This window comes from Acinonyx jubatus, chromosome C1 (genome assembly GCF_027475565.1).
Source record: "Acinonyx jubatus isolate Ajub_Pintada_27869175 chromosome C1, VMU_Ajub_asm_v1.0, whole genome shotgun sequence".
NCBI classification, from domain to species: Eukaryota; Metazoa; Chordata; class Mammalia; order Carnivora; family Felidae; genus Acinonyx; species Acinonyx jubatus.
Window position 1 is genome coordinate 81,358,395 of NC_069381.1, and position 15,166 is coordinate 81,373,560.

Genomic DNA, 15,166 nt, shown 5'->3' on the forward strand with positions numbered 1-15,166 from the left:
CCTTTTTTAACTGGGTTATTCGTTTTTTGGGTGTTGAGTTTGGTAAGTTCTTTATAGATTTTGGATACTAACTCTTTATCAGATATGTCATTTCCAAATATCTTCTCCCATTCCAGAGGTTGCCTTTTAGTTTTGTTAATGGTTTCCTTTGCTGTGTAGAAGCTTTATATATCGAAGACGTCCCAATAGTTTGTTTTTGCTTTTGTTTCCCTTGCCTACGGAAACGTATCTAGTAAGAAGCTGCTATGGCCCATGTCAAAGAAGTTACTGCCTATGTTCTCTTCCAGGATTTTGATGGTTTCACATTTAGGTCTCTAATTCATTTTGAATTTATGTTTTTGGGTATGGTGAAAGAAAGTGTGCAGTTTCATTCTTTTGCACATTGCTGTTCAGTTTTCCCCACACCAATTGTTGAAGAGACTGTCTCTTTTTCCATTGGATATTCTTTCCTGCTTTGTAAAATATTAATTGACCATATAGCTGTAGGTCCACTTCTGGGTTTCCTATTCTGTTTTATTGTTCTATGTGTCTGTCTTTGTGCCAGCACCATACTGTCTTGATAACTACAGCTTTGTAATATAGCTTGAAGTCTGGAATCATGATGCCTCCAGCTTTGCTTTTCTTTTTCAAGATTGCTTTGGCTATTTGGGGTCTTCTGTGATTCCGTACAAATTAGGATTGTTTGCTCTAGCTCTGAGAAAAATTCTGGTGGTATTTTGATAGGGATTACATTAAATGTGTAGATTGCTTTGGGTAATACAGACATTTTAATAATACTTGTTCTTTCAATCCATGGCCATGGAATGTTTTTCCATTTCTTTGTGTCATCTCAATTTCTTTCATCGGTGTTTTAGAGTTTTCATAGTAAAGATCTTTCACCTCTTTGGTTAGGTTTATTCTTAGGGATCTATAGTTTTTAGTGCAATTGCAAATGGGATTTATTCCTTGATTTCTCTTTCTGCTGCTTCATTATTGGTGTATAGAATTGCAACAGATTTCTGTACACTGATTTAATATCCTGTGACTTTACTGAATTTGTGTATCAGTTCTTGTAATTTTTTGTGGACTCTTTTGGGTTTTCTATATAGAGTATCATGTCATATGCAAATAGTGAAGGTTTGACTTCTTCCTTGATGATTTGGATGGCTTTTATGTCTTTTTGTTGTCTGATTGCTGAGGTGAGGACTTCTGGTACTCTGTTAAATAACAGTGGTGAGAGTGAACATCCCTGTCTTGTTCCTGACCATAGAGGAAAAGCTCTCAGTTTTTCCCCAATGAGGATATTAGCTGTGGGTTTCTCATATATGCCCTTTATTATGTTGAGATATTTTCACTTTAACCCTGCTATGTTGAGGGTTTTTATCATGAATGTTTTACTTTGTCAAATGCTTTTTGAATCTATTGAAAGAATCATATGGCTCCTATCCTTTATTAATGTGGTATATCACGTTGATTCATTTGTGAATATTGGACCAGCCTTGCAGCCTAGAAATAAATCCCACTTGATCGTGGTAAATGATTCTTTTAATGTACTGTTGGATTCAATTTGCTAGTATTTTATTGAGAATATTTGCATCCATGTTCATAAGGGATATTGGCCTATAGTTCTCTTTTTTTTAGTGGAGTCTTTATCTGGTTTTCATGAGGGTGATGCTGGCCTCATAGAATGAATTTGCAAGCTTTCCTTCCATTTCTATTTTTTGGAGTAGTTTGAGAAGAATAGGTATTAACTACTCTTTAACTCACCTGTGAAGCCATCTGGACCTAGACTTTTGTTTGTTGGGAGATATTTGGTTACTGATTCAATTTCTTTGCTGGTTATTGATGTATTCAAGTTTTCTATTTATTCATATTTCAGTTTTGGTAGTTTTTATGATTTTAGAAATGTATCCATTTCTTCCAGGCTATCCAATTTGTTGGCATAGTTTTTCATAATATTCTGTTATAAGTGTTTGTATTTCTGGGGTATTGTTTGTTATCTCTCCTCTCTCATTTGTGATTTTATTTATTTTGGTCCTTTCTCTTTTCTTTTTGATAAGCCTGGCTTAGGCGGTTTATCACTTTCAAAGAACCAGCTCCTGGTTTCATTGATATGTTCTATTGTTTTTTTTACTTTCTGTATAATTTATTTGTTCTAATATTTATTATTTCTCTCCTTGTCATGGATTTAAGCTTCATTTGTTGTTCTATTTCTACCTCTTTTAGGTGTAAGGTTAGGTTGTTTATTTGAGATTTTTCTTGCCTCTTGATGCATTGCTTGAATATTGCTATGTACCTACTTCCCTCTTAGGACCACTTTTGCTGCATCCCAATGGTTTTGGATTATCATGTTTTCATTTTTATTTGTTTCCATGTATTTTTTAATTTCTTCTTTGATTTCCTGGTTGACTCATTCATTGTTTACTAGGATGTCATTTAACCTCTGTGTATTTGAAGGCTTTCCAATTTTTTTCTTGTGGTTTTTTCATAGTGTTGTGCTCAGAAAATATGTATGGTATGATTTCAATCTTTTTGTACTTGTTGAGGTCTGATTTGTGACCTAGTACGTGATATATTCTGGAGAATGTCCCATGTACACTTGAAAAGAATGTTCATTCTGCTGGTTTAGGAGGAAATGTTCTGAATATAGCTGTTTGGTCCATCTGGTCCAGTGTCATTCAAAGCCATGGTTTCCTTGTTGATTTTCTGCTTAGATGATATGTTCATTGATGTTACTTAGGTGTTAAAATCCTCTACTATTATTGTATTATTATCAATGAGTTCCTTTATATTTGCTATTAATTGGTTTATATATTTGGGTACTCCTAAGTTGGGAGCACAAATATTTACAATTGTTAAATTTTCTTGTTGGGTAGTTCCCTTCTTCATCTGTTGTTACAATCATTGGTTTAAAATCTTGTTTGTCTGAAAGAAGTATTGTGACTCTGACTTTCTTTTGACATCCATTTGCAAGATAAATGTTTCTCCATCCCCTCGCTTTTAATCTGCTGGTGTCTTTAGGTGTAAAATGAGTCTCTGAAGGCAGCAGACACTCTATCTATTCTGACACCCTATGTCTTTTGATTGGAGTGTTTAGTCCATTAGTACATTCAGAGTGATTACTGATAGATATGTATTAAGTGCCATTTTATTACCTGTTTTTGTCATTGTTTCTGGAGACTTCTTCTGCTCCTTTCTTGTCTTTGCACTTTTGGTTTCTCCTTTGCACTCAAAGAGTCCCCTTTAATATTTCTTGCAGGGCTGGTTTAGTGGTCACAAGCTCCTTTAGTTTTTGTTTGTCAGGGAAACTCTCTCTCCTATTCTGAATGATAACCTTACTAGATAGAGTATTCTTGGCTGCAGATTTGTCTCATTCAACATGTTGAATATATCATGCAACTCCCTTCTGGCCTGCCTAGTTTCTATGGAGAGATCTGCTTTTAACCTTATTTGCCTTCCCTTGTAAGTTAGGGACTTCTTTTGTCTTGCTTCCTCAGGATTCTTTCTTTATTGCTATATTTTGCAAATTTAATTACAATATGTCTTGGTGTTTCCTGCTTTTGTTGCTTTTGATGATAGTTCTCTGTGCCTCTTGGATCTGGAAGTCTGTTTCCTTCGTCAGGTTAGGGAAGTCTGCAGCTATTATTTCCTCAAATACATTTTCTGCCCCCTTTTCTCTCTCTTCTTCTGGGACTCCTATGACATGAATGTTACTATGTTTCATGGAGTCATTGAGTTCCCCATATCTGGTCTTGTGTTCCATAGTTCTTCTTTCTCTCTTTTGTTCAGCTTCGTTATATTTCATTATTTTATCTCCCATATCACGTATTTGTTCCTCTGCTTCTTCTATTCTTGTGTTCATTGCATTGAGTCTATTTTGAATCTCAGTTATTGCATTTTTCATTTCTAATTGTTTTTTAACTCTTTTATCTGTGTGGTAAGGGCCTTCCTGATGTCTTCTTCTATTCTTTGCTCAAGCCCAGTGAGTATCCTTATGATTGTTTCTTTAAATTCTCCATCAGGCATATATATCTATTTTGATTAGATCCCTTGCCATGACCTTTTCTTGTTCTTTCTTTTGGGATGAGTTCCTCCACCTTGGCATTTTGTCTAAGTCTCTGCCTTCTTCTCTGTGTTAGAAAAGCCTGCTATGTTTCCTGCTTCTGAGAGTAATGGCTTTATGAAGAAGAGGTCATGAAGTGTCCAGGGCCTGGCGCTTCAACAAGTGTCTCGTGTGTGCTCTGTTGTTGTGTTTTGGCTGTTCTATCCTTCAGATCAGTCATCTGCCAAGGTTATCCTTGCCTGAAGTGGGCAGTGTTTGGTTCTTGACCAGAGTGTGGTGTGTTTTAACTGGGTACACTCTGGTCTGCTCGTTAAATGAAACCTGATACTACTTCCACTAGAATTGAAACTCTGCAGAACTCTTTGGTTGGGAGACATGGTGTGGCCAGGGGTTTCTGCTGGGCCCACCGCACTGGGACTAAGATGAACTTGACCAAGAAGGGTGGTACTTGCAGAGCACGGGGGAGTGGGACCTGATGTAAGCAATTTAGGCAGCCAATGTTGGCACTGTGCTGTGTACTGCAGGTGGTTCTGTGTTTATACTGAGGGGCAGGGGAGGGAAATGGCACCAGCCAGCTCCTTTGTCCCCAGAGAGGAGTCTCCATGCTTGCTACTCTCAGGGAAGTACTCTGAGAAGAGCAAGTAATCTCCCCCTCTGTGTGTCCCAGGTATTTTTCAGATCACTGTTTCCATGATGTCTGCTTCCAGGTTGTTAACCTGCCTTCTCTCCAGGAGCAGCATGGTGCCCTCTAGGCTCTAACAGGTTACTTCCAAAAAATTAACAGTAAATTTATATTATAAAATATTATTGGGGCGCCTGGGTGGCTCAGTCAGTTAAGCATCCGACTTCAGCTCAGGTCATGATCTCGCAGTTCGTGAGTTCAAGCCCCGCGTCGGGCTCTGTGTTGATAGCTCGGAGCCTGGGGCCTGCTTCAGATTCTGTGTCTCCCTCTCTCTCTGCCCCCACCCCCCACTCATGCTCTGTCTCTCTCTGTCTCTCAATAATAAATAAATGTTAAAAAAAAATGTAAAATATTAAAACATTATTTTGATATAAAAGTGCTATATAAATTATTGTGAAGTTTTTATGTAAAATATAAGAACATTCCATGTTTATTTTAACATATTATATTTAGATATAAGAAGGACTAGAATTTTATAAATCTAAATTTTAATAATGATTAAGTAGGCTTGGGGGCAATTTTTATATTCATCTTTGTGATGTAACATTAGAAAAAACTAAACAAATGAAACTACAGAGTGTTGGGGAGGGGAATTTAACTTCTTTGCCCAGTAGTCTCATTTTATAGGTCTCCTATTTCATATTTTCCCTCACTCAAGTGATTAGTAATACAACTATGACAAAACGCATGTGCTTAAAATTCCTTTACTAAATGTTCTCATTATTCCATGTTGATGTTCATCTTTCATGATCTAAATCTAGGAATATTCCATACATTTTCTAGAATGGATCCAAACTTTTATAGTTCCTATTATAAGTCAATCTTTTGAATATCCTAACCCAGCTATTCTCAATTTCATTTCCATCACCCATTCTACCAATAATTACTATGTGACTTGGCAAAATTATTTAATTTTTCATTGTTCCTCAATTTTATTATCTGTAAAATGAATATAGAGATAGTATCTATCCCAGGTATTGTGAAGATTAAATGAGATAAAACATGTATAGCATTTGGAACATTGTAGGCACATTAGAGCTACTCGTTGCCACATGCTTCCATGGATGCTTCCAGGAGATAAACTTTCTCTCCTACATTAGTAAACCATACTAGAATATTGGAGGATGAATGATATAACTAAAAATACAGTCATACATTCACATACACACACAATATCATGACTCTAGAAGTCAGGAGTCATCTGAAACTGGGGATCTCTCTGGGGACAGGAACAGATCTCTGTATCTTCCTTCTTCCTGTAAAACATATGCTCCCACTACAGTATAGGAAGCCTTATAGAAAACAAGATAAAGTGAGAAGTCATTATTTTAACAAATGTAATTCCTCACTTTCCAAAAAGATAGTTGCTTTTATAACTAGTGAAAATGCTATCAACAAAACAAACAAAAAAGACCAACCCACAATTATCAGCTACCATTGTGGTTTTTGAAAAATGTTTATTCATTAATTCTGAGAGAGAGAGAGAGAGAGAGAGAGAGCGAGCAGGGGAGGGGCAGAGAGAGAGGCAGAGAGAATCCCAAGTAGGCTCCATAATGAGCTTGGAGCCCAACGCGGGCTCTATGTCACAACTGTGAGATCATGACTTGAGCCAACATCATGAGTTGGCCACTTAACCGACTGAACCACTCAGGCACTCCACCATTATGTTATTTGAAAGGTCACACCATCTTCCTAGAAATGACAACAGGTAGAATGGGTATGATACCCTGAGGAGAAGCCAAGGTAGTGGAAAATCCATTGGACATTGGGAAAATCTACCATGGCAGTCCTTTATTACACGAGCGCTATTATGGTCTTAGATGCTGGGAAGATGGTATCTACCATGTCTTAAAGCTTATGCAATGAACACCAGGGATACTTTAATTGGATAACCTAAAATAAATAAACTTAGGAGAGGAATATAAACCTGTACTGTTTTTAATAATACTCCTTATTCCTCCTGGATACTAAAAAAATATTTACTTACTTTCCTGACTTCCCATTTCTTTGGTTTATTTAATTCTGCTGAGTTTGATATTTTATTTGGATTAGTGATTGATCAGCTTGAATTCAACTATAATAAGTTTTTTTCTTTGTTCTGTTTTTGTCTTGCTTCTAGGTTATCACTATATTCCCTGAAGGAATAGAAGGCTAGAAAAGGTCAAAATGTTTTCATAATCACCTTGCACTTCTTTTCTCTCAAATATAAATAATATATTTCTTTTGTTTTTTATACATAAGGAAGAGATGATTTCTTACATTTAATTCAAATTAATTTAGAAGAGAGACAGAAGTGGGACAATTCTCACTTAACCTCAAATCATATAATAATCATAGCCAAACACAGGGAGGGGGAAGCTTCTGAAGAGCTGAAGGATCTGGTCTTCTATCATCAGTGTCTAGTTCATTCTTTTAGTAGCACACAAATAATGCAAAGGAAACAGCTTAAGGAGTATATGGGGATATTCTGCTGTTAAATGTCCCAAGCATTCACTTTATTTGGAATTATGGTATTGAAGTGCTGGTAGAATTTGTGTTCGTGTACTTCTGTATTTCCTTTCAGAACTCTGAATCACCTAAATTTTGTAAGAGCGAGTGTAAACCCCACTGTGTTTGACATAGGACATATTTCTCTCTCTCTCTCTCTCTCTCTTTCTGAGGTAGAGGGAATTTTTAAGTGTTCCAATTCCCAGCTGACAACTAAAGATGAATTTCTGGGAGGTTCCCCTGAGAGGTCCTGAGAAAAAGCTTTCCAGCTGATGCCTCAAACAGAAAATGGAAATGTAGGAGTATATTGTCATTAAATATGGAAGAAAAGTTTCAGCAACTGAAGCCACATTCAGTGATGGTGATTTCAGAGGGAATGTGGTCCTGTAATTCCTATAACACTCCCTTTTCTTTCATTAAGACAATTTCATCTTGGGCAAGGTGGGCAGGAAGGAAGTAGGTGTGGTATGACAGGGCAATCTCTGTAGTGATGGACATCTTGTATCTGAACCGTGGTGGTTGAAAGAGGATTCTACACGTGTGGTGGAATTACACAGAAGTAAACACACTGATGCACACATACAGACATGCACACACAAATAAGGAATTTAAAAAATCTGAATAAGATCAGTAGATTGTATCTGTGTCATTATCCTGGTTGTGATATCCACAACATGTTACCATTGGGGAAACTGAGTAAAGGTTAAACAAGACCCTTCTGTATTATTTCTTATGGCTATAGTATGTGAATCTGCCTCTCTCTCAAAATAAGAAGTTCAAAGCTACATTTTGTTCTTTCTGTCTAATCTTCTTCTCTGCTATGAATTCCTTGTGCTGCTCAAGATAAGGTCCAAAACTTGGGCAGTTTCTAAAAGGAAAACATGCAAATACACCCACAATTCTACTTTAATGATAATTCTTGCTGTTACTCAGAAACTAATCTCTTGAGACCCCATTTGTACAGGCTTTCCAGAGATTGAACTAGACAAAATTTGTCCAAATTGATATTACATTGCATATTAATCATTCAGTTGTATTGTATGGCTAACATATCTCTTGGATTTAATTGTAGATGAAGATAATTTTATTTTATTTTATTTTTTAACGTTTATTTATTTTTGAGACAGAGAGAGACAGAGCATGAACGGGGGAGGGTCAGAGAGAGAGGGAGACACAGAATCTGAAACAGGCTCCAGGCTCTGAGCGGTCAGCACAGAGCCTGACGCAGGGCTCGAACTCACGGACTGTGAGATCGTGACCTGAGCCGAAGTCGGCCACTTAACCAACTGAGCCACCCAGGCGCCCCAGATGAAGATAATTTTAAAATGACTATAAGAAGACAAAGAATTCACCTTAATATTTCCTGGCCTATTTAATACATATAGAAATATCCACGAAACACGTATGTTATGACAGTACTCTAAAAAGTATAAAATGTACAAACAAAAGAGGCTCTCCTGTCACCATAGGTAGATTTTTGAAAACTTTCAGTGTATTTTTAAAAAAATAAGTGAAACATTTAAACAGCAAATAAACACCTGAGCTGTATTGTATATTTAATTAGTATATATGTAGCTTAATTTTTACCTTGATGGTAGGAATAGGCTTTCGGGGGATAAAAGGCTTTCTCCCAAGTGGCGGAAAAGCTGCATTTTGTTCTTTCTGTCTAATCTTGTTCTCTGCTATGATTTCCTTGCGCCGCTCAAGATAAGGTCCAAAACTTGGCAGTTTCTAAAAGGAATACATACAAATAAGAAAGCATATTAGCTCATGGAAGAGCAAAATGTGAGGATATTAACATATAAATATTATCAACAAACAAATATGTGTTTGGAGATTGTTTCTTATATACTGTAACAAGGTCTTCATTTATTCAAGAATCACTATTCTAGGTTTCAGATTCCATTAATTATTAAAAAGAACTCAAGAGCAGAACACCTCTACTAAGTATATATGTATTAAATATACAAATGTTAATTAAAATACATTGCTAAATGGAATAAAGTTCACAATGGTAAGCCAAATTCATTCACTTTAAACAATAGCTATTAGTTAGACCATTTGTTTGGTTCATATAGACAGAAGGTAAAACCTATTGATGCTTTTTTCCTCTTCATCAGGTTTTTAGCACAATATAGACACAGCCATAGTCCCTGACAAATGCTTTTGTCAATAGCAAAGGTACTTTGCCAAAGTTCTAATCTGTATCTCTATTTTATTGTGTTCAAATTCTTACTACATTCTCTTTAAAGGCTGTAACTAATGTTGATTGCAATTTACTGGAATAGCTGAAAAACAAAATGGTAAAAGTATTGATTTCTCCGTACAGAAAATAAATTTTATTTTGCATGAAGAGGGCAAAAATAGAAATGAAAAGCAGAGGAAATATCATAGTGCTTAAACAAACTCCATCAGTATTCAAAATCACATCATGGAGCTTTAAAATCTCAAGGTTATTCAACTGTACTTTACCAAGTTCATTTAGAAAGATACCTGGGTGTCAATGAAAGAATGCTAAGTGGTTTCAAGTTAACACGAATATGCCCTCATACCATTCATTATCCCACAATTATTTCCTCTCCACTTTTGTCCTTCTCCTCTTCTAGAACCTTTGATCTTCACTTTTACTGACACATAATGCTGGTGATAGACACCACTGAATCCCAAATGTTCCGTGTCTGCCTGTAACCTGGAATTGCTAGGTCTCTTTTCTAAGACTGTAAAAACACCCTTTCTCCTCTCTCTCTCTCTCTTACAAAATAAAGCCCATTTATCTAGCTGATGGAGGCTTGGGAAACTACAGCACTCCAAGGTCATCCTGATTTCTGACCAAGAAAATACTTTGGTGAAAATTCACACTTGTTTTGAAACACTGGCCTCCACTTGTCAGGTTGCATAATGCCCCTGGAAAATGAGTTCTCCAGTCCTTTAGAGATGTTAGTAGGATAGGTAAACTAAACTTAACCCATGTTTCAATTCAGCCAAACTGCCACTGAAAATTTATATTAGCAGAACATATTTATGTGGAAATATCTAAGATCGTTACTTCCATTATCAATTTGCTATAATTATGTCAACAAGTCAAGCAAATGGAAGTAATGCTATGAATGCCAAATTAATTTATATACAATTAAGCTAGAACTATATACTTCATCTCTATACCTCAATGCTTTCCTAAATTACAATATTTAATTATTTCATAAATATGAAATAATATGATGAAGGGACAGAATATACTGTATCTATTTTACCATAAAATATGTGATGCCATCTTGTTAGCACAAAATAAAAGAGGATAAATCCACAGCATTTATCACATACGTAAGCCCTTTTAATGTAGAAAAGATAATGCTTGTTTGAAATGTCCTCTTATGAAATAACCTTTTCCTGGGGCAGATGAGGTGTTAGGGATTATACTTCATGCCAAAGAAATGCCCCTGGGGTTCTGGTAACACCGCATAAGGTGGTAAACGCATGTCCACATGACATAGTTTTGTTGGTTTTTTTTAAGTATTTAATGTTTATTTATTTTTGAGGGAGGGGGAGAGAGAGAGAGACAAAGTGCTAGTGGGGGAGAGGCAGACAGAGAGGGAGACACAGAATCTGAAGCAGGAACCAGGCTATGAGCTGTCCGCACAGAGCCGGATGTGAGGCTCGAATTCACAGACTGCAAGATCATGACCTGAGCTGAAGTCAGATGCCTAACCGACTGAGCCACCCAGGCACCCCACATGACATAGTTCTTGTTGGACTATCACTCTCTCCACACTTCTCTTACATACCAAGGGCACCGAAATCCTAATCTTGTATTCTTGAAGATTATGAAACATCCTTAAATGTTGAAACAAGTGACCTCTGTTTCTAGCAGGTCTCTTGTGATGGCAAGCTCAATGAAACTTTGAACCATTATTCCGATTCCCTGATTGGGTCTTACCTTACTCAACCGAATCTAACTCCATCTAAGAGTTCTATACATGTTATTCAAAAGAAATAATTCCTGGAACCTTTTTGATCTATCTTCTTTTAACCATAAACCAGAGGAGATTTTTTTCTTCCATTTATATTATTCTTTATCCAAAGAGAGAGAAATAAAGTAGTTAACTTTAAACTGTGATACTTTCAAATTGTTCCAATGATGGTAATAAAAATAACAACAATAATAATATTTAAAAATCCCTTGGTGCTAGCAGAATACAGCCTAAGTAAACATCTACCAGCATGATATTTTCTATAATTTTTTTTTGCAGTGGTTGACCACATGTTCAAATTATGTTGCCTTTCTATAGCTAACAGGGCTATCATTAAAACATTCTGTTCTTTTATAATTAGTCCTAAGGAGAGCCTCTCAATATAACATAAAGTTTCCTATAGGATTTTCTTTGTGTGTTAGTTAGAAGAATCAATGGAAAAGAAGGAAAACTGTTGCCAATTCTTTCTTTAAATTGAAAGCACACCCACACACGGTATCAGTGACGGCCCCCTCAACTTTCCACCATTCATCTCCAAGTCAAATTGGTCCATTTGTGTGTAGCTTCTCACTGCCATATGGAAATCCTAGAAGTGAGGTGTAGTACCAACTTCCAAAACGTCAAAGCTGCCATAGTGATTTTGCTTTCTGGAAATTAGTATGAGAAAGTTTAGCGCTTTTTACAAAAATTACTCTGTGATGTATTATGATGCCTCTACCATATCTGGGTACTGAGCATTTTAAGAGTTAAACTTTCTGAAAATACAAAAGATCCATTCTCTCCTGTACCAGATGACCACCTTTACATATTCTACATTTAGGCATACATTTCTGTTCTGATCTTGCCAAAAAAAAAAAAACAAAAAAAACAACCAAATAAAAAAAAACCAGCAAAAAGCAAAATAAAACTAAGAAATAGTGAAGGTGAATGCATAGTTGGCCGCTGTGTATGTGCGTAATCAGTGATGATTAATAAAGCATTTAGTTCAAATCTCTGCCTGAACATATAGTTAATTGATTTCCTATTGCAGGAGGAGAGGCAGCAGAGCCTGACAGAGCCAGCAGCAGGAGCTTTTCCTCTTCATTCATTATTTTCTTACAGAAAAAGTTGTAGCCCGCAGTAACCCAAAGTGAGAGGTTTTGAGCGTCATGCTATATTTCTTAAACAAAGAAAAAACTTCTTTAGGACTATCAAAAGCTGCTTTGTAACTGATGAACTGAACAAAGCTCAGAAGTGGTATGATTTTTGTTTCAATACTTTCTCCAGGGATTCATCACTGATGAATTTGTTCTCACCAGAAAAGCTAAATCCTACTCATTTAAAGATAACAGTATCTCACATGAAAACTGTCTCTATCCAGATATAAAAAGCATTACATTGCCGATAGAAAAGTGACAACATAATGAATCAACAATGGTATCTTAAGCCAGCAAAGCTTTAAGGTAAAGAAGTCTATTTGGATTATAATTTATTCATGGATCAATCTAAAGGTAATTGAGCATATTATGAAGTAGAAAAGGGTTCTTGTTTCTAATAGAAGCAGGTACTGGTATCTTCCAATTTAAATTGCGTAATTTTTATGAGAACGGCAGCAAGTTGGCTAATAGCACTGGTGGATAGTACTATAATGGATCAACTCTATTTTCCTAATCATAGTGTCTTATCTGATGGGAAACAATAACAGCACAGTAAGTAGTCACTTTGATATCCAAATGGTAATAAGTTAAAAGATAAAAGGATTTCAGGTTTATACTGGGCACAATATACATATATATGTATATATACATACACATATATATAAACACACACACCATATACTAAGTACAATATATATATCACACTCAGCAAAAACCTGAAATCCAAATATATATGTGTATATACACATAATATATATAGTATATATGTAAAATTGTTTGTGCATGTGTGCAAATGTATACACTGACGGACCAAGAAATAAGTTAAATGTAAAGGATATATGTTTCACAACTATCTAAGAATTGACTTTTTTTTTTTACAAAAAACATGTTCACATATGACTTGGTTACACTATTATTTTTCCATTTATTCAACAAATACAATATCAAATGCCAGCTCTGGACCAGGAACTGTCCTGTACTACATTAAAGGTTCAAGGTTCAATAATTTCCATATGTACACTCATCATTGTTATTAATTTCATAAGTACCTCTTGCCATTCATGACAGTCTAGTGTCATATTGAATTATATATTAAGTATTCCTGGTTATTGTAGTTATCTAAAGGAATGATATACCAAATGGTTTTTCGTGGAAAACCGTTTGATCTCAATCAAATGACCGTTAATTGGAGAGAAAAAGGAAAATAAAACTTCAGAGTTAATCTTAAAAAAAAAAAAAAAAACTCCAGAAGGCAATGGGATACTTTTTAGATACTTAAAATATGAAATTTGGTGAACAACTTCTGGGAGCATGGGTTCTCTGAGTATGTTTCTAAAATACCTTAATTTCAACCACTGTGAGCTCAGCATGATGCAAGATGGGAGACTAAGTGAGAGGTCTCTGTTTTGTTCTGTCTGAATTCAGCTACTTTTCTTCTTCCCTTCTCTCAATTACAAGAGTAAACAATTGCTTACATTTGACCCTGATTTCTATTTCAAAATTTGTTTTAGCATGGTTTAAAGTCAGAAACTCAGATTTTTCCCATGAGTAACTGGCATGTAATACTTAATCGCTGATATAACAGTAAACAATTTTTCATGATATTATCAAATGTGGACAGTGGAAAACAATAAGCAGGCAAAGAGAAAAGGACCATCTACATATTATCATAATACTACATGGTGCCCAATGGTGTAAACGGGGACACTGGAGTTGGACATGCAAAGCATATGAAATTAATGAAGTATAACTATTAGTTTGATCTGATAAATTTAAGAGTGCAACTTTTGATAAACTATCTGATGTCTGAATCAGTCAAAAGCAATAATAGTTCATGCTTCTTAGCAAAAGAAGAAAGCCAACATTTGCATAGTGGTTAGAGAACTGGTTTAGAAGTCAAATTTGCATTAAAATCACAGTTTTACACTTATTAGCTGTGTGACTATGAGCCAATTACTTAACCATTCTGCTACTAACTTTCCTTATCAATGAAATGAGAATGACAGTATCTAACACACGATGTTGGTATAAGCATTAGATGGAATAACATTTGCAAAGTGCATGCCTGCCAATTTATTCCCATAAGCCTTAACTGCTTATATTGCATTGCGTACCATGCTCTGTATTTCCATGTTGGCTCATACATCCCCTCTGCTGAGGAAGCCCCTGCCAGTCTTTTTCATCAGGTACAGGACTATTTGGCATTGTAGCCTCAGCTTGGGTTTCATAGCATCTAAGTATCTTCTTAACTGACTCCCTTCCCTACAGTGTTAGGGGCCCCTCACAGTGCTCCAGAATACTCTGGGCATTCTTTAACTTCTGCACCTGCTGCATTTTCTGCCTTATCGCTATTAGCCTATGCCTCCATCATCCCCGCTTGAGGTCCTAGAGAGTTAGTTTTTGATCCAGCACATAATAGGTGTACAATATGTTTTGAAACTTAACCAATCAATGAATGAATATCTTGAATGTATTTTAACAATTCTGCTGGTTATTTGAAATGTCAGACAACCTGAAACAATTACTTTCAGAAAGAAATTATATAAATAGGTCCATTTAATATTAAAATTATATGAAGTAAAACATACCTTACTTATTCAACAGCTGTGATTCATAAATTCAAAGACATTTATAAAGTGCCAGCCAGACCTTGAAAGGTATTTATAAAAGACAATCTGTGACCTTAAAGAACCTATAGTTAATAACAATCACAGTACCCTGAGACAAGGGCTGAGGCAGAGGGGACACAGGATGCTAGATGTGCAATGACAGTGTGTACCTAACCCAGGCTGATGGGTCAGAGCTTTTCTAGAAGAGGTGACATCTGAGCTAAGTTTTGAAGGATAGGTTG

At 35.9% G+C, this 15,166-nt stretch overlaps 1 protein-coding gene across 2 annotated transcripts in view; it reads right to left on the reverse strand.

Annotated features, from left to right (window-relative positions):
- Positions 1-15,166, reverse strand: part of DPYD (dihydropyrimidine dehydrogenase) — an 854,343-nt gene that overhangs the window by 19,443 nt on the left and 819,734 nt on the right. For both annotated transcript variants that reach the window (XM_027058524.2, XM_027058523.2), the window contains one exon: positions 8,799-8,942. In XM_027058524.2, coding sequence (XP_026914325.2) covers positions 8,799-8,942 — 144 coding nt within the window. The remainder of the gene's footprint in view (positions 1-8,798; positions 8,943-15,166) is intronic.